We start from the raw sequence: 21959 nt of genomic DNA on the forward strand, positions 1-21959 counted from the left end.
TGCACTCCAGCCTGGCAACAGAGCGAGACTCTGTCAAAAAAAAAAAAATCACCAATATTAGGAAAATGATTACAAGAGCCATAGTATAAGAATAGGGTTTCTCTGTCTTGGCACTATTGACATTGTGTTCTGGGTGATTCTTTATTGTGAGGACTGTCCTATGCATTCTTGAATGTTTGGTGGCATCTCTGGCTTCTACCCAGTAGTTGCCAGTAGCACCCCTCACCCTCTGGCAAGTTGTAATCATCACAAATATCTCCAGACATTGCCAGACAGTGTCAAATGTCCCCTTCTTTGAGACCACTATACAGAATGGAATAATATATAGCCTTGGCAATGGTAGGCTTATAAATTATGTGTAATAAAAAATGCCTATATCACTATAAAAAGAAGCATAAAATGTATTCACAAGGAGACCACAATTATAAAAATAAAACAATATATGGAAAAAAGCTGTGAATGTGTTAAACACAAGGAATGAAATTTTGGTGTCAGATGGAAATAATTGAGTGAGACTTACCTGACTGACTTACCTGGCTTCATTTATTTTCATTTGTCTCATAACTGATTATTGCCTCAGAGTTAAGGATCAAGGAAAGAAAAAATGTTACTGTATCTGACAGGAACTTTCTTTTTAATCTGTTTCAGAATATATTTATTAACATTTATGTAAGAATGCATAATTGATATGATATACATGTTACTGCATAATTATTTTCTGTTGGACAAGACTCTGTAAGTCACATTACTAAATAAATAACCTTAAAGGGTAAAAAATTCTGTATCTCCTCAAAGGCTGCTTGTTCTTGGGACAAAGGCTAAGGGAAAAATAGACAAAACAATTAAGGTGACATGTACTACTGATTCAGATCAGCTTATGATTAGACATTGTGGGTGGTGATAAAACAAAACTGTAAAACAAGAGGACAAGGAGATAAGGTTAGAAAAGCAGCCAAGGAATTCAAAATTAACCTTGTGTCCTTCCTCCCTGGGAGGGGAAATAAGAAGTACATTAATTCTTTTTGTACCTTGTAGAGTGGCGCTTATCACCATTTGGGGATTTGTTGCACTACTATTTATGGGACTTTTTTGTGTGCCTATTTCTATTTCATATCTCCCATGACTATTGCTTTAAAAGAAAAGCTCCCATAAAAAGGAAAGCTAATTAATTTTAACTCTATTTTAAAGACATGGTGAAAGTTTCTTGATATTGCTTGAGGTAGCTGGAGGCTCCCTGAAGTGTTGCTGCTACAGAGCAATGGTTCTGAAACTTTAGCATGCGTTAGATTGTTGGGCCCTGGCCCCCAGAGTTTCTGATAGTTAGATGGGAATCTGAGATTTCCATTTCTAACAAGTTCCCTGATTTTGTCGATACCACAAATCTGGGAATCACATTTTGAGAGCCACTGGTTTAAACAAAACTTCTCTGGCTTCCTGTTCTCGGCCCCGAGCTGAGCATTCTTAGGGATCAGTGAGCTCCTTTGTAGGCAGTATTCTAAAACACTCCTGGCCGAGGGAGGGGACTGCTGTAAGCATCAAAGTCTGCTTGATATACTAATGATTCAATTTTCCTGCATTTCAGTTCCACGTGGCTCTTGGATCTTGATTTGCCTCAACATGGGACCTCTTCTCTTTTTCCATTCTGGAATTTTTTTACCTCCTAGTCCTTGTCTGTCTATGCCTTTTCTAATCCCCTCCTAGACCTTTGCTTGTATTGGAGTCTCTGACTAGCAAATCTGCCTACTTCTAACTCCCAGCTAGTTTCTAAACTGGAAGTTCCCAACATTTCTTGGTACATGATGCTCTTAATTCATCAGTAACATTTTCATAATTCTGTGTCTTGGTCCATTCAGACTGCTGTAACAAAATACCATAAACATGGTGGCGTACAAACATAGATTTATTTCTCACACTTGTAGAGGCTGGGAAGTTCCAAGATCAAGGTGCCCGCAGATTCGACGTCTGGTGAGGGCTTGCTTTCTTACAGATAGCTGTCTTCTCAACATAATCTCACACAGTGAAAGGCGTGAGGGGTCTTGCTCAGGCCTCTTTTATAAGGACACTGATCTCATTCATGAGAGCTCTGCCCTCATGACCTAATCACCTCCCAAAGGTCCTACTTCCTAATATTACCACCTTGAGGGTAAGGGGAGAAACTGTCGGGAGACATAAACACTGAGGTCATAGCACTCCCCAAGCCAAAAGAAATACATAATTGTTCTGTTCATTAAGTGGTTAAGTTCAAATAATTCAATAGTAAAAGTCTGTGCAGTGTCTGCACATATTGCTATGTTTTCCTCACAAATGGAAAGTTTTGTGACTTCCCTGTGTACCTCAATGCACAGTTTGGGACCCACCACTCTAAACCCTGTCCCATCTTACTAGCTTTTTTAAAAAAAGTTTTTTATTTATTTTTTATTTTTTGGTGCCATCATCATAGGGGGACCCACGTCCACAATTTTCTGCCACACACGCTTCAGCACAATGCTCCACAAGCAAACACAAATTAATGGCAATATTTATATTTATTTTTGCAATTCCTTAGATAAAAACCATTTGAACAATGTTTGGTAAGGTGTTATTCTCATAAAAACTTCTTTCAAAACAAAGGTATTTCTATTTTCCACAAAAGTTAAAATTACATGCTGAAACAAAGTTAATGACTTAGATAACACAATACACTGTCAGAAAACTGGTAGAGTAAGACCAGATAATGAACTACATCATTAAACTAAACAATTACACAGAACTAGAAAACTGACTCAGTAGTAAAATATAAAATCTACAATTATAAATATAAATTTGGTCCATGGAGACACTAGGGCAGTATTTACAATAAGTAACAGATTACTTCTACTTTAGGTGAATACTGCAGTTGTAAAATGTTGAATATCATAGGGAAGAGTGTTTTATTTACAGTCTACTGTATTAAAAGTTATATTTCTAGCAAACGTGATGATTGCTACAAATACAGCTAAAAATTTGACACTAAAAACAAACATTTTCTGTAGTTGGGAATTCCTAATCTCTATAAATTGAAATTTTCTGTTAAAATCAATACAGAAAAAAATACCACGATTCCATTCTTAGAAATACTGTAAAATTCAATCATTTTAGTTCAAACATAATAAGTAAATTACAAGTCTTGCAAAAAGGCACACATTGTTAATGATATAAATTTGGCAGCAGAATCCTATGTCATGAAAGTTACTGTCAGGTGATGGGAAGTCAACAGATAACAGAACTAGACTGATTTTCCTGCCTAATTTTAGGAAGAGGAAAACAATGCTCAGATGTGAGTTCCCCCGCCCCTTTCTGTGTTAAACTAAAGACTCTAAGCTCTCAGCTAGATTTCCATCAGGCAATGCTGCACCATTACTGTCCAGAGATGTGGACGGATTCTCTTCCTGCCTTGTGCTCACAAGGCTGAGGATCACTTTGTAGAGAAACTGATATTGCTCCTAGAGAACAGAAGATGGGAGGTTATAAACAGGATGCTCAGTGAAGGTATACATTTCTAAAAAGAATAAATATTTTTAGACACACTTCAGCAGTGTTCATGAAAGGGCAATGTGTTAAGGGCACTGTTATACTCAGCAGATGTACATAACCTATACTGATGTCTCTTTCTGATTAAATTAATGTTGCAATTGGCAAACCATTCACTGACCTAGAAAATTAACCTACATACATTTGCCAATAAGTACTTAATTCTTATCCATGAAATCAGAAGGTGATGAGACAGGGTTCTGTTAACTTGTCGGGGAGACCGTTTGGCACTGGGCACCTGTAACTCACTCAGAAACGAGTTTCTTCTTCTTTCTCTACTTGTTAGAAAATCCACTGGGTCTGCCTCTTTATGGAAAGATCTCAGGAATGACTGTACTGTCAGCCCAGGGACCCATGTAGAATGCAATCCTTCACAATATACACTGTTCACCAATAAGAAGAATTTCACATTCTATCAGCCCGACTGGTCCTACGCCCTGCTATAAGCAAAGTTAAGTACCTGCTCTGCTGTGGTCTCAGAGTAGTGGCACATGGAAGAATAAAACAGTTTTTCTCTTACAGATGCCATCTCAGGCAGTTTGGGGACAGGCAGCTACAGAGAACCTGAACCAGTGAGCAGCATCATAGCTGAGAACCATTAGGCCTACAGGTGAAGCAGTGCATAATTAAATGCATTCGCAAAATGCGCATCACCAGAAAGCAGTTTCACCCAGTACAAGCTTGATACAACTCAGCGGCCCTGAATGAGACTTAATAGGGGCTCCTCTGCAGTGCATGTGCACGAAGATAACCTTGACCTCCTGCCAAATGGTCTGGGCTGGGGCTCTGAAGAAGGTCCCTTTATAAGGTCCTTAAACAGACCAAAGAGCTGAAGATGAGCCTATGACTTCTACATTCACCTAAGCTTATTTGCATTGTTAACTATTGTGCGCAAAGGCAAACAAGAGATTTAAAAGTTTTATCCATAAATTTTCTGAAGTATACATTTTAAATGTCTGTTGTTCTATGGATTGTGGACTTGTAATTCAGCTTGAAAACTACATACTAATGTTATCAGTTAATAAGATCTTTCTTGATACATGGTAAGATTTCAGCAGCCTCTAGGAAGTTAGTAGTACTCCATCAGTGAAAAATTTGGTTCACTGCCTTGTTACTTACAATGTCAGCGAAGACTCCTGGCCTCATCAGATTGATCATCTTGGCTACCTGGTAAACATCTACGGAATTTTCTTTTTCTAGTTGGTGCATAAGGGTTGTCAGAGCACAGAAAGTTCCTGCCGTCACTCCTCCGTGCCTTGTAAAAAAAGGAAAAGAACAAAGACTCCATTGAGATGCACCACTCACATTTAGAACTCTCAAAGCCTATAGCCTTGACAACTTTGCAGTGAAAACACTGAAAGTTTTAATGAATTGTCTCTCTTCGCTTTTTGCACAAAGAACTATGATTTAATCTGAGATACTGCCAAGTGTTCATGATATTAGTAGTGGCATACTTTACAGAAGTTTAATATTTGCTTATGGTTTATTATTTGTATACTATGAAAGGGGTTAGCAATAATAAAAAACAGAGTATCATATAAAGACATATATAATACATATATAATGTATATGTATTATACATTATATAATACATATATAATATATGTATAAATACATATATAACAAACTGTATTTTATATATTTATAACATAAGTTCAGCATATCCATTTTTTATTTGTTTATAATGGAATCCTAAGATTTACTGGATAAAGTTTCTTGTTCCTGAAAAATAAAAATCTTATCAATTTCACTTCTATGCCAGGAAATCAATGACTGAAAATGACTCTCTGGTTGGTTCCTGTAAAATTTCACTGCTAAAACACTGACTTAGTATACAAAGTGTTCTCAGCATCAAATGCAAGAGAAGATACTTGTGATCATGACCCCATTCTCTGTCTTCAACAGGGACTTTAAGTGAAGTAAAAAAAAAAAAAATGTTCTGTGTTAACTTTATTGATAAGATGCAGATAATCCACCATGGCTGAATCATCACAGTGGGTTCAAAGCATTAGGTTTGTCTGAAGACAACAGAAACATACATATGCCCAGAGAATGTGCAGGCGTGAAACAATGTTACATACGGAACTTACTCATCATGAACAATCATGGGCCCATCCCTATTGGCAGCTTCTTCTTTTATAACACTTATAAGTTCAAAAGTTTTACTAATGGGGCTATCTGGATTTGGCCATTTAGGACACTGAAAGTGCCTCACTTCAAGTACATAATCATCCTATAAGAAGAAAAAACAAAGTATCGTTAGTGACAGTTTACGAGGAGTGGAATCATTGAGGAAAATCAGGAATTACAGTAAGGTAATAAAACCCAATGGCAGGCATGAGTGAGCAGCCATAGTTGCAGCACATTCTTCACCACAGAAGGAAGAAACAGTTGTGATGCCACATATACCATGCATAGATTTACTCGGTAGAATCAAAAAATGTAATTTCTTTTTTTATTCTAAAAATAAACTCAGTGGGTGAAATATGCCAATGCTTACAAACCATGAAACTATGCACCAAAGATGTATTTGCACTGCTAACTTCAAATTTATAAAAAAAATCGCTGGTGTTAAAATTTGTTTTGAAAATAGCATACACTTTCTTCATATATTTCTTCAGGCTTAAGTAAAAGAAGGAGATTGTATGACACAGTGAAGGAAACGCTGACAAGGAGATAGAGATCTAGGCTCAACTCGGATCCCGATTCTGATTCTTACTTAAGTGACCAACAAGACTGTGACTTGATTAAATCCCTTAAACCTCTTACCCCCAGCTTCCAAAAGTGTACTTAAAAAAAATGATACATTTAAAAACAAGTAGCAGAACCTAAATTTTACATAAAAGTGGAAAGGGCCAAAATAGCCAAGATACTACTAAAGAAGAAAAACAATAGAGGAAATTAACTTATCATATATCAAGAATTACTCTAAGGTATAAGAAGTAAAACACTGTCATTGTGGCTGAGGGATGAACAAAGTGACCAATGGAATAAAATAAATATCCTAGAACAAGCATGTGTGTGTGTGTATGATATATATATATAAATATATAAAAATATGAATGACCAAACTGATATTGCTAATTCATAAATAATGGTGGGACAATGGGTATCATCATATGGAAAATAATGAAACTGAATCCTTGTCTCACACAATATAATACAAAAAGTCAATTTCAGGTGGTACGTTTAGAAAACAATGTAGGAGAGCATCTTCATGATTTCAGGGTAAACGGTATGTTTTAAAGATACTAAATGATGGTTTCCTTTTAAAGGCCAGGAATAAAAAGATCAATAAATTCATGTAGATTAAACTTCAAAACTTTTCTTTCACCAAAAAAACAAAGAAAAAAAAAAAGAATCACCAAGAAAGTAAAAAAGTCAAATCCCAAACTGGGAGAAAGTATTTGCAATATATGTAGCTGACAAAGGATTAGTATCCACAATATAAGAAGACCTCTGATAAATCAATAAGTGATAAATAATCTAACCGAAAAATGGGCAAAAATCATGAACAGACACAGTACAAAAGATAGAATCTGAATGGTCAATTAATTTAGATAAAAATATTATTTCTAAAACATTTTATGTAAAAATATTATTTATGTAAACAATTACGTAAAAATATAAAGTTATGTTGAAAACTTCATTTTCAACAAGAGAAATGCAAATTAAAACTAACAAGAGATGCTGTTTCATTCCCAACACAAGCACTGGTGAGGATGTAGCAATTCCAGATCACTCACACGTTCCTGATGACAAGATACCTTGGTAGGATGACTTTGGAAAACAATTGACTTCACTTAGTAAAGTTACAGAAAGTTGAAGATGATCCAACACAATAACACAGCAGGGGAATTCCCAGGGTATCCCCAAGGGAAAATTTTGCATGTGACTAAAAATATTCATATAGCACTGTTTGTAATAGCAAAACCAAACCAAGACAAAACACAACAAACAAGTAATAATTTGCATGTAAAATTAAAAAAAAGAATATGTATTATCTGGAATGCTAAGCAGCAGCAGTAAATGAATTTGAACTACACCCAAATACATGGATAAATCTCAGTGGGATAATACACATAATTTATATAAAGTTCACAGATATTTAAAAGTAAGCAGCATACGTGTGAAGGAAAACAAAGACAATAATTAAATGATAAAATAAGTCAAGAGAACAATAAACACTAATTCAGGAAGAGGCTACTTCTGAAGTGAGGAGAGGATGAAGGTGATAGGGAGCACATGAGACTTGATGGTCAAGGCCATGTTCTATTTCTTAAATTCAATGGTGGGTAACAGTAATTTAACATAATTGTTAAACCTTGCACATATAATATAAACACCTTAAATATATTCAATATTTAATAAATTCTTAAAAATAGTCCTCATAACAAATACATAAATAAAAGGCCCCTAGCTTTTGAAAGCTCAGTAGCGTAGACCTTCACTTGTCTACTAACCTCAAATGTTGTGATATTTGGGTAAAGTGCTTAAAAATGTCTGAAGTTAATGAAACTGTCCACTTTAGTCTTTCCTTCTTTTCTGATCTTTGTTATAGAAATACATCTATATTGATCCCTGGGTTGGGCTACTGGATTATCAAGTTGTCCATAATAGCTGATTTACATAGATGAGACACACTGAATTGGGATCAATCAGGAATCTGTGTTATCTAGTTTATTTTCTGCATAATATTAGGAGAAAAACAGTGCTAATTTCCCAGTGCTGAGCAAGATATTAAACATGATCAGTGATCAGGATAATGGGTGTGACAAGATAATAGGTATCTAATGATTATTACTCTTGTAATAGGCTTTCTTACTAACTAGGAATAATGAGAAGAAGGTATGAGAGATGGCAGATCTAAATGGATGCTATTAAAGTGATCAGGGAATAATCAGAGGTAAAAATTAGCATGGAATATTAAGAGCTCTCAGGGATCTTAGGGGCCTTCTAGTTCCTGCCCTTCATTTTACAAATAAAGACTTAAGTCTTTTTTGTTTTAATGAGATAGGATACTACTCCACTGCTATGCTGTTTACATTATTAGTTATTTGTATTATCAAGTTTATATGTATTGGTCACTTAAATATTCTAGAGAATAGAGAATCTTCTTGTATACCATATATGTACTAGTTTTCAGAACTAGAGAAAACTGAAACATTCAAATTATTTGGAACATGATTTAATCTTTGTCAGATTGAGAAGGTACTCTGAATCTCACATTCCTTAGACATCATTATTAGTATCTTTTAGTATTTTACTATAGCTCTACGTAAATAAATTATTGACAAAGAATTCAATAATAGATATTTGCATATAATTAAGACTTTAGAAAACAATGTATTATCTTGTAGATAACAGCAGCATCTTGTGTAACAGATAACCAAGACTTTAGTAAAATTTTCCTAGTTCATTGTACTTCATGTTTTCAAAGCACTTCATTTATCAACTTATTACATCACTATCACTCATCAACTTTCTACATTGGTAGAGAATAGTAAGTTTCAGTAGGCAGTATTTTTCCCATTTTACTTAGGAGAGTTTAGGCAGGTAGTATTTTTCCCATTTTACTTACAAGGTAAGGGCTTACATTAAAACATGAGAATTAAAATTAATACACTTATTCTTTTACTGTGTTTATTTTCCGCCTAAGTTCTGTCAACCACTAATCTGGAGTAAATGAACTTTGATTTCCTGTGTGTGTAAAATTCAGGAATGATGCAGTGATGGCTAATTGTTCAATGATTCTATACCATTTTGAAAATGAAAGTGACAAGGTAATTTGATTATTTGTGTAATTGTCTCAATTGGGAAAAAATCAGAATCATGCTTTTCATTTCTAGGAAAGATCCCTAGATTAGAATATGTTTAACATGTGTTTAAGATAAAAACCATGTCATTTAACTTATATCCTTACCTGTGTAGCTTCTAAGATAAAGTCCTGAATTATAAGTTTTTCCTCATTAGTTAGACATTTGTGTTCTTCAGCCATAAGAGTGACCTTAAAGCTCTCACAATTTATAGGCTCATCTTTATTTGGCCAGTAAACAAATTCATCTTCTGCCTGGAGAATTGCAAATGAAAGAAGAGTCTATATTTTAATTAAATGCCCAATAAGTCAGATTGTGAAATAAAGTTAATTGGTTGGCAGAGAAATTTCAACTCCAATTTTTCTTTGAATCTGAATATTTACTCTTAAAATCTTCCTGGTGCCTTCAACTAGATTGATGTGCTGAATAAAATATCACACTTGGGAACCCAAACTATTGCTTTATTATTTTATGCTCTTAGCTTATCAACAACAATGATAAGCTTATTGCTTCTGTAATTGACAACTGAGTAGAGAAGATTCAAGTGATTTTCAGAGCTCAAAAATTTCCAGCCTCATGTGTAATGGTCACACAATAATTTTATAGACAAGAACTGAATATCAAAGCTAAGTAAACATGTAAAGCCTAAATGAAATATTTACTTTATTTTACTCTTTGAGTTCTCCAAACACATATAAAGTGGGGGATAGGATATCCCTGCTTTTCTAATACTAAAAAAGTCCTTCCTATACTAGGAACTCTCTTAATTCTAACTAGGTCTTTTTTTAAAGAAAAAATTAGATACCTCTTTAAACTCAGGGAATCTCTACATATTCTAATACATTTTATTTTAAAAATGTAAATATAAGCATATAGGCTGATTTCTTTCATGGCTGTGATTCTAACTTTCTAAAGCCTAATTTTGTGACATTTCTTAAAATCACAAAACACATACATTTAAGTTAATTTAAATTTACTTTCATTTAAAACTTTTATTCATCACTTTGACCTAGGAGATTGTATAATGAAAGCAGCCCAACAGTAGAAGGGTGTATCTTCAATGACATAAGTTTATTAGTTGAAAACAAAATTGCTTTGCTTGTTTGTATGCTGGACTTTTCACTATTTGTAACCTGATATTCCCCTGTAAAGAAAGTCCCAGAAGTGGTCTAAGGGACTTACCATGTTTTGGCCATCAGGAATCATCACCACCAGTTGGGCATTATGGTCCCATATCATCCTCCAGAAATCCTTGATGGTATGGAGGAGAGGGTGCTGGGTAATGATGAATTCATTGCTCTGGTAATAGCCCTACAAAACCAAAGAGAAGACAAAAACAACACTGGTGTATGCCTTTAAACATTCAGACAAACATTTATACATCAATGGATCTTAAGTCAAAATAGTCTTTTGAATTGCAGATTGTGTCTATATGTAGTAATATGATTATTATAGCCAATGCTTACTGGGCACTTCCTATGCTAGGTGTGACACTACGTGTTTTTTGTTCTCTTAAGTCATTTGTTCCTCACAGCAGTACTGTGAGATAGGAACTATGATCCCCATTTTACAGATGATTAAACTGAGGCTTTAGAAGTTAAGCATTGTGCCTGTTTGCCTTAAGAAGTCAGACGTAGTATTCAGGGTTACCTATCATCTTGGAGTGAATGTTGATGATTTTTATCTTTCCTTGGCATTCCTTTTAAACATAAGTAGGACTTTGTTATGCCAGAAGCAGGGTTCAGTCGCCCTTGATACAGTTTCCAGTTCTACATTGTCCCATCCACCAGTTCCTTAAAGTGATCGATTCAGGTATCTAACTTACAAAATTGCTCCATAGTGACCATTTCACTATGGAACAGCCTGCTTGGCTGGCCTTGCTGACCCTCACACCTACCTGGACTTTGCAGATACGCCACAGTAAATACCTTTCAGTCACTACGTGACCTCCTGGGACTTGTGCCTGCTTGCTTTAAACCCATCAAGTAAAACTCCCCATGGAAAACCTGCTTGGACAATGCCCTGGACCCAATAAAGACATTGGTCCCTGGGTCCTTTTCTCTCTTTCCCTGCTTGCTCTGCCTAAGCTCTATGCATGTGGCCTCCAGTGCCATGAACTCCTCAGGGTCCAAAAATACTAAAAACTCTGAAATTTCACACTGTGTTTCTGTCATTGAAGACTTCAGGTGAGACTGCTCAGTGGAACCCATGCAGGTGAATCCCATATTGGTGCTCTTTCATCTGGGCCTCTGGTGGTCACTGAGGATAGTAGCTATCAGCTAAGCTGATAGGGAAACTTGAACAGTTTCATTAAAAACAAACCTCTAGCTGTACACCTGGCAAACTGCTTTGTGGATACTGTCTCTTACTCCACAGAGTGGAAAATCTACAGGAAAGTTTACATTTCCCACTTCGGGGTTCAGATACCTTGGTTGCCGCTAAAAGAGAGGAACCAGGGAGACACCATGCATATTTTGCTACAGATACCGAGAAGCTAGAGCTATTGGATTAATTGTGATATTTATATTGTTACTAAAGTCCTGGCTCTTCTAGCCCCTTCTGCTTTCAGATCCCATTCCTAGCACCCAGTGGCTCATTTGAAATGTGAATGTATTTAGATGCCACTACCACACATCCCTGTGTTTCCTGCATAGATATTCCTTAATATTTTCTTTGCTGGATAAATAGAACAGAGGTTTTGGAATAAGAATTAGGAGGTTTTCATCAGAAGCCAAGCTCCGCGATTCACTGACCTTAAATGCTAGTGAAGGTCACACAACAGCTACTAAAACACTCATCCCTAACACAGAAGATGTAAATGCAGAAGAAAAGCATTGTATCTTTAGAAATCCAGGTCCCAAAATGAGCCCAGTTTGCAGGGTAAGAATCATGCTGCAAACCTAGAGTAGTGATGCCAGTGAGGTTGGGCTTTGCTGAAGCCAGTGAATCCTGGGTTTGCTCAGGGGTTCTACCTTAGTGAAGGAAATAAAGCCTTTTAGACAAGCAGGTATAAGTTTTATATCTACTCATCAGCCCTGAATGGTGAGTTTGTGTTCCTGCATCTACTTATTGGTCTTGCTTGAGGTTTCTGCAGTCCCAGCACACATGAAAGCATGCTGTTATTTCAATTGTTGCTGTGGACTGTGGGCTTGCAGTCTACAGATTTAACTTATATTTACCACTCATGTTGCCCATGCCTGTAGTCTTTGCTTCTGGCAGCCCATTCTGGTTTTGATCCCTGTAACACAAGCTGGCAGACAGTCTCCTCAGTGACTTCTCTGACTTACCATGATATAGGAGGCATTGATGTAGTCTGTGCCTTCTCCACTCAGGGATGAAATGCCAACTCTTGATCTTTCCACTGGAACACAGAACATTCATTGTAAAACAAAAACAAAAACAAAACAAAACAACAAAATAACCCACGCTCACAGCACTGTACCATCTTTCCCCCATGCCAGATGTAAAATATAGCTGCATTTTTCAAGTTGAAGTGTCTCTGATCTGTAAGCTAATTTTTCTAGACATTTTGCATTTTTAGATAAGACATCAAGGGGTTTATGAGTCCTTCAGAACAGTTACATATTGGACAAAACAAGAAATATCTGCACGTGCTCCATTTGCTCCAAAGGTATACAAATATTGCCAAATTTCCTACAATGCTTTTATTATTTGAAAAAAGTTGTTTTTTCAAGGTTCAACACAACTTACCAGGGATGATAGAAGAAGTTCGATTCTTTTCCCTGTTGCATTGCTTTAGGGCTGTAGAATAGTCACTCTGCTGTATATTTGACTGACTCAGGAGCTGGGCAAGAGAGTAAAAAAATATGAAGGTTATTTCATTTAAGTCCTCAAAATACTCAAACACACACACACACACACACACACACACACACACACACACAAACACACACACCAATCAAGATAAGATACTGACTAAAAATATTTGTGAAATATTTTCCAATAATTCCTTGAATTAAACCTTGTTTTAGTGAACTTCCTGGAGCTTCTATGTTTTACACCAGGGGAGTTAGAAGCAGCAAAGAAATCTCAAGTAATTCTTTTAGCATTGAGAGAATCTTCCTCACGGCTTCCACTATAGATGTGCAACCTCCATTTCCTCTATTTAAATCTGATGCAGATGTTTGGAGGTAAATTACACTGTGTGTGTATATACATATATATGTATATAATTCAATTTTATTTATTTCTTCTAACTGTTACTACTCCATTACATGAATAATCTACATTCTGTTTATCTACTCAACTAGTGAATGGGTATTTGCAGTGTTTTGCAATTGTATAGCTTTATAGCTATGAGCATCTCCTGTATGTTTCTTAATGTGCACACGTGTGACGGTTTCCATAGAGCATTAGGAGTATTCAGTGTTTAATTTTTGACAGTCGGATAAATGAAAAATAATATATCATGGTTTTGATTTGCATTGTCTTAATTTCTGTGAAATTGTGAATTTTGGTGTTCATTAGTCATTAAGATATCTTCTTTGATGATTGACTTTTCATATTTTTTCTTTGTTGCCACTTATTAATTTGTAGGGGGTTCTCGCTGTCTTGAATGTAAATCTATAGTGTGTAAAAAGTTGGAATCGTCTTCAGTTTATTTAGTAACAGAGATTTACCGCCAATTTATTTTTCTTCAATAGCTTTCTGCAAATTATTGTTTTACTTAAGAAGTCCTTCTCTATCCTGAAGTTATTAAAAAATACTTTCCAATGTATGCCCTGCCCTGCCTTCCCCTCCCCTCCCCTCCCCTCCCCTCCCCTCCCCTCCCCTCCCCGCCCCTCCCCTCCCCTCCCCTCCCCTCCTCTTCTTTTTTGAGACAGGTCTCCACTCTGTCGCCCAGGCTGGAGTGCATATAGCTTCGACCTCCCGCGCTCATGAGTTCCTCCTGCCTCAGCCTCCCATGTGGCTGGCACTACAGGCGTGCACCATCACACCTGGCTAATTTTGGTATTTTTTGTAGAGATGGGGTTTCACCATATTACCCAGGCTGGTATCGAACTCCTGGGCTCCAGCAATCCGCCTGCCTTGGCCTCCCAAACTATTGGGATTACAGGTGTGAGCTACTGTGCCCAACCCAATATTTTCTTTTCTAAAATGATCTTACAATAGTTATAAAGGTTTGCTCACCTTTAGGTAGTTAATCCACCTTGAATACATTTTGATGTTTGAGGAGTGGTAGAGATATAATGTTACTTTTTTTGACATGAAAATTTTCCCAATGTTATTTATAGATTAGTCTGCTGTTTCTTCACTGATATGTAATGTTATCTCTACCACATAATAGATTTCCTCAAATGCATCATTCCTCTGCTAGATTCCTCCATTTTCCAATACTATTATATCACATCATAAGTCTTCCATATACAGTACAACAGAATTCTTGTATTATTATTTCCTTTTCAGTATGGATGAGATATTTTGGCTCTTTAATTTTCCATGCTGAATTAAAATCTGTTCTACATTTTCCATGAAAAATCCCGCCGTAAATTCGATTGATACTGCATTGACTTCTATAGTCAATGTAAGGAGAAGCACTATCTTAATATTTCCATGTATCAACATTATATTTTATTTGGGCCTAATTTTATGCTCTTCAATTTACTTTTATAAATTTATATATTTACTGCACATTTTGTTAAGTGTCTTTTTTGAGATGATGAAGTTTTTGCTACTGTTTTGTTATTGTTGTTAATGATTGGGTTTTTTATTGTTCTAATACATTTTCTAATCACTCAAAGCTAACAAATAACAATGCTATTGATTTTTATGTATGTTTGTTAAACTCTAATTAAAGATAATTATTTTCTCTTTTGTTTCTCTCGATATTCTTTGCAGGTGGTTATATTATCTATCTGCAAATCCTTTTCTACCATTATACATCTTTCTAGTTTAATCCAATTTCCAGGATGATGTTGAATAGTAGTGCCAATAATTGACCTTCCTTATCTTTTCTTGAATCTATTATGAGCATTTCCAATTTTAATTTTTATGTATGATGTTTATTGTAGTTTTATGATAGACACTTTCTAGAAGGCTAAGAAAGCTTTCTTCTATTTCTGGTTTACTAAGAGTTTTTTTTTTTTTTTTTAACTGAACAATGTAGAATTTGACTACTTTTCCTGTATTAATTGACAGGGTCATGTTGTTTCTGTATGTAAATATATTAATATTTTTCAGTGTTAAACCATCTTTCATTTTTAGAATAAACCCTATAAACTCTACTTGCTCATGATATTAAAGAAATACACTGCTGGATTTGAGTTGCTGATATTTTAAATAAGATTATTGATACCAGTCTATAAGTGTCTTATTCTGCCTTTGTTCAGTTTTGGTGTCAAAGTTATATTTGTCCAATAAAATAGCTGGGTTAGTTTTTCACCTGGATTTTTTATGCTAACATTTGGAATTTTATGTTCCTTAAAAATTGGCAAAATGTGACATCAAATTCTTTTGGGCCTGGTTATATTTTGAAGGTGGGATTTTAGGCGGCTCATTTGATTTCCTCAATGGCTATTGGCCTAGTTAAATTTTCTATATATTTTTAGAGTATTTTTATTATATTTTTCCTTTAGAATTTTTTCTATTTTTCATTTCTTTGGGTACATAAAAGGTGTAATATTTATGGAAAACATGAGCTATCTGATACAGGCATACAATGCATTATTATCACAGGAGGGTAAATGGGGCATCCATCACCTCAAGCATTTAACCTTTGTGTTACAAACAATTCAATGAATGCTTTTAGTTATTTAAGAATATACAATAAATTATGTATTTCATATAGGTTTTCAAATGTATTGTCACAAATGTGTTCATATTATGCTTTTGTGTTTAAAAATGTTTCTAAATTATATCTCTCTTTTTTATCTCAATATTATTTACTCACATTCTTTCCTCCCTTTGTCAGTCTGGACACAGGTTCATCTATTTTAATCGTCTTTTGACAGAACCTGCATTAGGTTTTGTTAAAGCTTTATTTAATCATTTAAATTTTCTATTTAATTTTTAAAACTTTCAAAATGTTATGTAGTGCTTCTTTTGACCTTTAGTTCTAAAGATTTTATAATTTCCTCTTAAATATGTATATTATTTAAAAGGGTATTTTTAATGCCCAAATATCAAATTTTTTAGGGAAACTTTTCATTGTCAATTTCCAATTTTTACTGTATTACATTCTGAGAAAATGACTGGTATGATATAGATTCCTTGAAATTATCTCCCTTTTCCCTCTGCATCTATTAACAGTTTTATTTTAGAATATGTGTGCAATGGGCCAGGCGCAATGGCTCATGGTTGTAATTCCAGCACTTTGTGAGGCCACAGCAGGCAGATCGCTTGAGCTCAGGAGATGGAGACCACCTGGGCAACCTGGCAAAACTCCATCTCTACAAAAAATATTTTAAAAATTAGCCAGGCGTGGTTGTACACTTGCTATAGTCCTAGCCACTCAGGAGGCTGAGGTAGGAGGATCACTTAAGCTAGGGAGAGGAAGGTTGCAGTGAGAGGTTGTGCCTCTGCAGTCCAGCCTGGGTGACAGAGTGAGAACCTGTCTCAATTAAAAAAGGAATATATGTACAACACCCACCACATACACACGCACACACACTCACCTTCTCTTCACAGAGAATAGAAACCACAGAGTACTTTCTCAGCCTCCAGCCTTAGAGCCTATACGTGTACTACTGTAAACATTTACGTTTTACTGCTTTTGAACACTAATCCCTTTAACTGTGTCTTGAATCCTGCCTCTTTGTACCACTCAGGGTCTCTGCACACTCCAATTATCTCCCTTCCCATTAGTTTTTAAAGAAGCTCCCATGTCTCATATTAAAACATAAGCAAAGAAAGCACAGACAAATACCCCCCAAATCTTACTCTCTAACTCCAAGTTTTCTTATAGTCATCTTAAACATTCTGTCCAGAGTAAACTTTTTTCTTTTTTTTTTTTTTTTGAGACGGAGTCTCGCTCTGTCGCCCAGAGTGGAGTGCAGTGGCCGGATCTCAGCTCACTGCAAGCTCCGCCTCCCAGGTTCACGCCGTTCTCCTGCCTCAGCCTCCGGAGTAGCTGGGATTACAGGCGCCCGCCACCTCGCCCGGCTAGTTTCTTGTATTTTTTAGTAGAGACGGGTTTCACCGGGTTAGCCAGGATGGTCTCGATCTCCTGACCTTGTGATCCGCCCATCTCGGCCTCCCAAAGTGCTGGGATTACAGATTTGAGCAGAGTAAACATTTTTAAGAGCTATATAATTGTCATTAATTCCTCAGATCCATTTATTCCTTAACTCCCTGTAATCTGGCATCCATGCTATACTTTCCAAATGGCTCTTAGGCAAAGGTCATCAATGACTTATTTCTAAATCCAATGGCCTCCTCCATTCCCAACAGACTTGATTTGTCATTAGCACTTGCCATCTCTGTTCACTTCCTCTTTCAAGAAACATTATTTACTTTGGATCCTAGTATACCCCGCTGTCCCAAATTTTCTCCCACCTTCTGATGCCACTTTTCCCCCTTTATTTGTGGGCTGGCCATTCGTTGGTGAATTAAAATCTTTTCTTAAGTAATCCTTTCTAACCTTTCTTAGACATTTCATTTTTTTTTTTTTTTTTTTTTTTTTTTTTTTTTGGGGACGGAGTCTCGCTCTGTAGCCCAGGCTGGAGTGCAGTGGCCGGATCTCAGCTCACTGCAAGCTCCGCCTCCCGGGTTCACGCCATTCTCCGGCCTCAGCCTCCCGAGTAGCTGGGACTACAGGCGCCCGCCACCTCGCCCGGCTAGTTTTTTGTATTTCTTAGTAGAGACGGGGTTTCACTGTGTTATCCAGGATGGTCTCGATCTCCTGACCTCGTGATCCACCCGTCTCAGCCTCCCAGACATTTCATTTTTAATTGGTTATCTTATCCAATTCCAAGTCTTCAAAGAACCATGTCTAAGCTGATTACTCCAAATCCATTTCTTCAGGCCAGACCTCTCTTATGCTTCAGACCCAGTATCCAACTGCCAAGTATACATATTTATTGGGACATCTCCCAAGAACCTAAAAATAAGGTAGATTTAGAAATATCTCACCGTCTTCTCCCTCACTACACCCCTCAAGCATGTACCACCTCCTCTTCCTGGTGAATGACATCACACTTTCCCAGTGCCCAAGCAGAATCTGAGTAGTTATGCTTGTGTCTTTTCTCTCCTCTCTCTCTGCAATGTCCAATGAATCACCAAATCCTGTGTTCAACTCTTAAATATATCTTACACATTTCTCCCCTGGTAAGTTGCATCCTTATCTGTACTCCTACAGCATCCAGTTTTACTTCTATAATGGCATTTTTCAAACTATTGGGTTTATCTGTTTCTTTCTTTCTTTTTTTTATTAGAGACAGGGGTCTCACTCTATCTCCCAGACAGGAGTGCAGTGGCACAATCATAGCTCACTGTAATCTTGAACTTCTGAGCTCAAGCAATCCTCTCACCTCAGCCTCCCGAGTAGCTAGGACTACAGGCTCATGCCACCCACCCAGCTAATTTTTTTATAGAGACAGGGTCTTGCTCTGTTGCCCAAGCTGGTCTCAAATTCTTGACCATGGTCTCCCAAAACAGAGGAATAACAGGTGTGAGCCACTGCACCTGGCCTGTTTGTGTTTTCTTACCTGTATTTTCTATTAGATTGCAGGCACCATAAGACTAGGAGCTGGGTGTGCTTTGTTTATTTATTTTATAAATTCATGTTTGCATCCTAATAACACAAAAGCCTGACATCTGGTAGGTGTCTAATAAGTAGTTGTTGAATAAACAGATATTCAATTTATTTCAAGGAAATTTTCTACAGATAAACTTGAATAGATATCTTTTTTATGGGATAGTGCACACACATACACACAAATACATTTCCTTATTTATGATGCTAACAGGAAAGAGAGTAAAATACCTCTCTTTTCAATTGAATTCTGACCTTATAGTTAATATTTTCATTTTGATCCTGGATTATTTAGCTTACCATATCATTTTTTTTTAATGCAACTACACAGGAGCAAATCATATTTAAATGAGAGTTTTGTTGAAATGGGTAATGTGTGTGTGTGTGTGTGTGTGTGTGTGTGTGTGTGTGTGTGTAATTTATTTAGGGAAAAGGTATCTTTACAACTTAATTACATTTTAACATTTCTTTATTATCTGAAACCCAACTGCATACTCTTTCCCCCACTAAGGCATTCCTTTATGACTGAGCTAAGCTTGGCTGAGTAAAATATGTATGACTTTCTGACAACAGGTTCTAAGCTCAGTACTGACCCCAATCTTTCTCTTTCACCTCCAAAGGCACACCATGCAGTAATTTAAAAGGCAAATGGTCCAAAGGAATTCATGGTGGCTAACAACCTATGCTATAGACTGGGGAGCAAAGCAGGAGAATAAGTGAAATCTCAACATTTGTTAACTCTCCTGGGTTTTCCTAAGGTCTTCCGAATTCTTCCTCGATATTCATTCTTCAAAACTTGGCCCTATTTCTCCAGGAACTCTGAGAAGTAAGCGGATAGCACAGGAACAATGTGGAGTGAAATAATATAGCCCCCATTCCTGTGGAAAGCTACAATTCTGCACATGCTTTGGTCTCAGCTGGCAGGTCCGGTAACACCTGCTTTCTGAATTCTTTGCCTACTGATTTCTGAAAGTCAGAAGGCTGGTATTGTGGGAAGTACAATATGGACAAAACATGCTCTTGTCTCTGGCTTATGGCCTTGAGACAGGGTGAGGGGGAGAAACTGGGGTTGAAGAAGCTATTATTCCAGTGTGGACTACTCTGGTCCAGGGGTTTCAAGTGAGACACAGTTTTTTCCAAAGAGTATCAGGAACAGCCTGAGCCACAGCACTCATGTTTAAGTGGTCTGCTTTTTTTCAAAGTAAAAAGAGCACTTATATAGTCTGTTTTACAAGTTCTTTCTGTTCATTCTGTTATGCTCTATGCCCCTCTTTTCTCGACCAAGTTTGCATTTATAAAAGTTAGTTTAAAGTTTCTGAGAACTTTTCCTCTTGCTACTCAGAATTATATTTCTCCTTGAAATTTACCATGTGGCACTGTAGCCCACAGTAAGGAACAATGATGGCTCAAATACAAAGCCATTGTACCCACACTGCCCACTCAACATGACCCTGTCAACTCAATGAGAAGATGCAGGGACATTCAGTTCTGTAGTGACATCCAAGAGGCTTCCAAGAGGACTCACCTGGAATTGTTTCTCTAGCTTTGTTTTGCCTGTTGGTCCAGGAATGAGGAGTGCATTAACATAGGCATGAATATGACTGTCCAGCACCTCAGTTTCTTTACTAAGTATGGCCTCAACCAGTGTATCATGAATGAAGACATATTGCTCCTGGCAAAAAAAAATGACAATAAGAAACATTACTTCAAGTTTTCCTCATATGTATCTACCTACAAACATAGTACCTTCCATTGACAGACAAGGAGAGTTTTAGAGAATGGGGGAAGATCCACAAAAAAGATTGCTTACTAAACCTGAAAAGAAGTCAGACAGAGGAAAGGAAGTGGTCACAGAAGAAAGAACCTCTTCTCATTCCTTACCTCTGCATTTATTGTGCATTGTTGGCAATACACACTAGGGTAGGAGGCAGGAAGAGTTGGCAAGGCAAAGCAATGTCCTCTCTGCCTATCCTTCAAACTTGACACCTCTACACTTTGTGAGAGGGCTCTCCTGACTTCTATACTTCTGGTGGGCCTACCCCTTCTGGCAATGCCAACTCTCCTTTTCACTTGTCATATATAACTTAACTCAATTTTATATAAAGTTGTTAATAGTTCTCTGATATTTCATATACGGAACTCTTCCTTGGTTTTGTATCACCAGAATGTCATTTTTTAACTTTTATTTTAAGTAAAGGAGTACATGTGCAGGTTTGTTAGACAGGTCAACTTGTGTCATGGGGTTTGTTGTACAGATTATTTCATCACCCAGGTATTAAGGCTCGTACCCATTAGTCCATTAGTTATTTTTCCTGATCCTCTCCCTCCTCCCACCCTCCAACCTCTGAAAGGCCCCAGTGTATGTTGTTCTCCTCTATGTCTCCATGTGTTCTCATCATTTAGCTCCCACTTATAAGTGAGAACATGTGGTATTTGGTTTTCTGTTCCTGTTTAAGTTTGCTCAGGATAATTGATGGAAGGAAGGTTGGTGTGGTTTCGTTCTGAAGCCCACTCAGCCATGTGTTTTTGATTGCTTTCAAGCTGCCATTCATAGGTTTCCATTTAAGTTCATTTTTATTTAGAAATAGTGAAGATAAAATGCAGATTTGCTGACATTGTTCTGTCACTTATGGGTAAACTATATGGGCTTAAAATGGATATAATTTAAGCATAATTTATATTTTTTTTAAAAAAAAAGAATCCATTCATCCACTATGTGTATGAAGAACTTGAGATTTTTGCTAGCAAGGGTGTGTGTGAACCACTCTACTTAGACTTTTGCTGTATCTTCTCTGTGACTAGTGTCATTTTAAAGGGTATTCCCTATTTGGGGTCACAAAATAGACAAAATTTACCTGGCTCATTCATGACATAGCTGCAGT

General features: G+C 36.7%; 1 protein-coding gene across 4 annotated transcripts in view; it reads right to left on the bottom strand.

Moving 5' to 3' along the window:
• Positions 1–2506: 2506 nt before the first annotated feature.
• LOC105475258 (protein tyrosine phosphatase receptor type Z1) overlaps positions 2507–21959 on the bottom strand; it is a 193121-nt gene continuing 173668 nt past the window's right edge. For all 4 annotated transcript variants that reach the window (XM_011730358.2, XM_011730351.2, XM_011730371.2 and 1 more), the window contains 8 exons: positions 20603–20749; positions 13077–13170; positions 12653–12726; positions 10548–10676; positions 9473–9619; positions 5640–5782; positions 4669–4804; positions 2507–3461 (listed from right to left, as the gene is read on the bottom strand). In XM_011730358.2, the coding sequence (XP_011728660.2) occupies positions 3321–3461; positions 4669–4804; positions 5640–5782; positions 9473–9619; positions 10548–10676; positions 12653–12726; positions 13077–13170; positions 20603–20749 (1011 nt within the window). In that variant the 3' untranslated portion in view covers positions 2507–3320. The remainder of the gene's footprint in view (positions 3462–4668; positions 4805–5639; positions 5783–9472; positions 9620–10547; positions 10677–12652; positions 12727–13076; positions 13171–20602; positions 20750–21959) is intronic.

The sequence above is a fragment of the Macaca nemestrina genome, chromosome 4 (genome assembly GCF_043159975.1).
Source record: "Macaca nemestrina isolate mMacNem1 chromosome 4, mMacNem.hap1, whole genome shotgun sequence".
In the NCBI taxonomy this organism is placed as follows: Eukaryota; Metazoa; Chordata; class Mammalia; order Primates; family Cercopithecidae; genus Macaca; species Macaca nemestrina.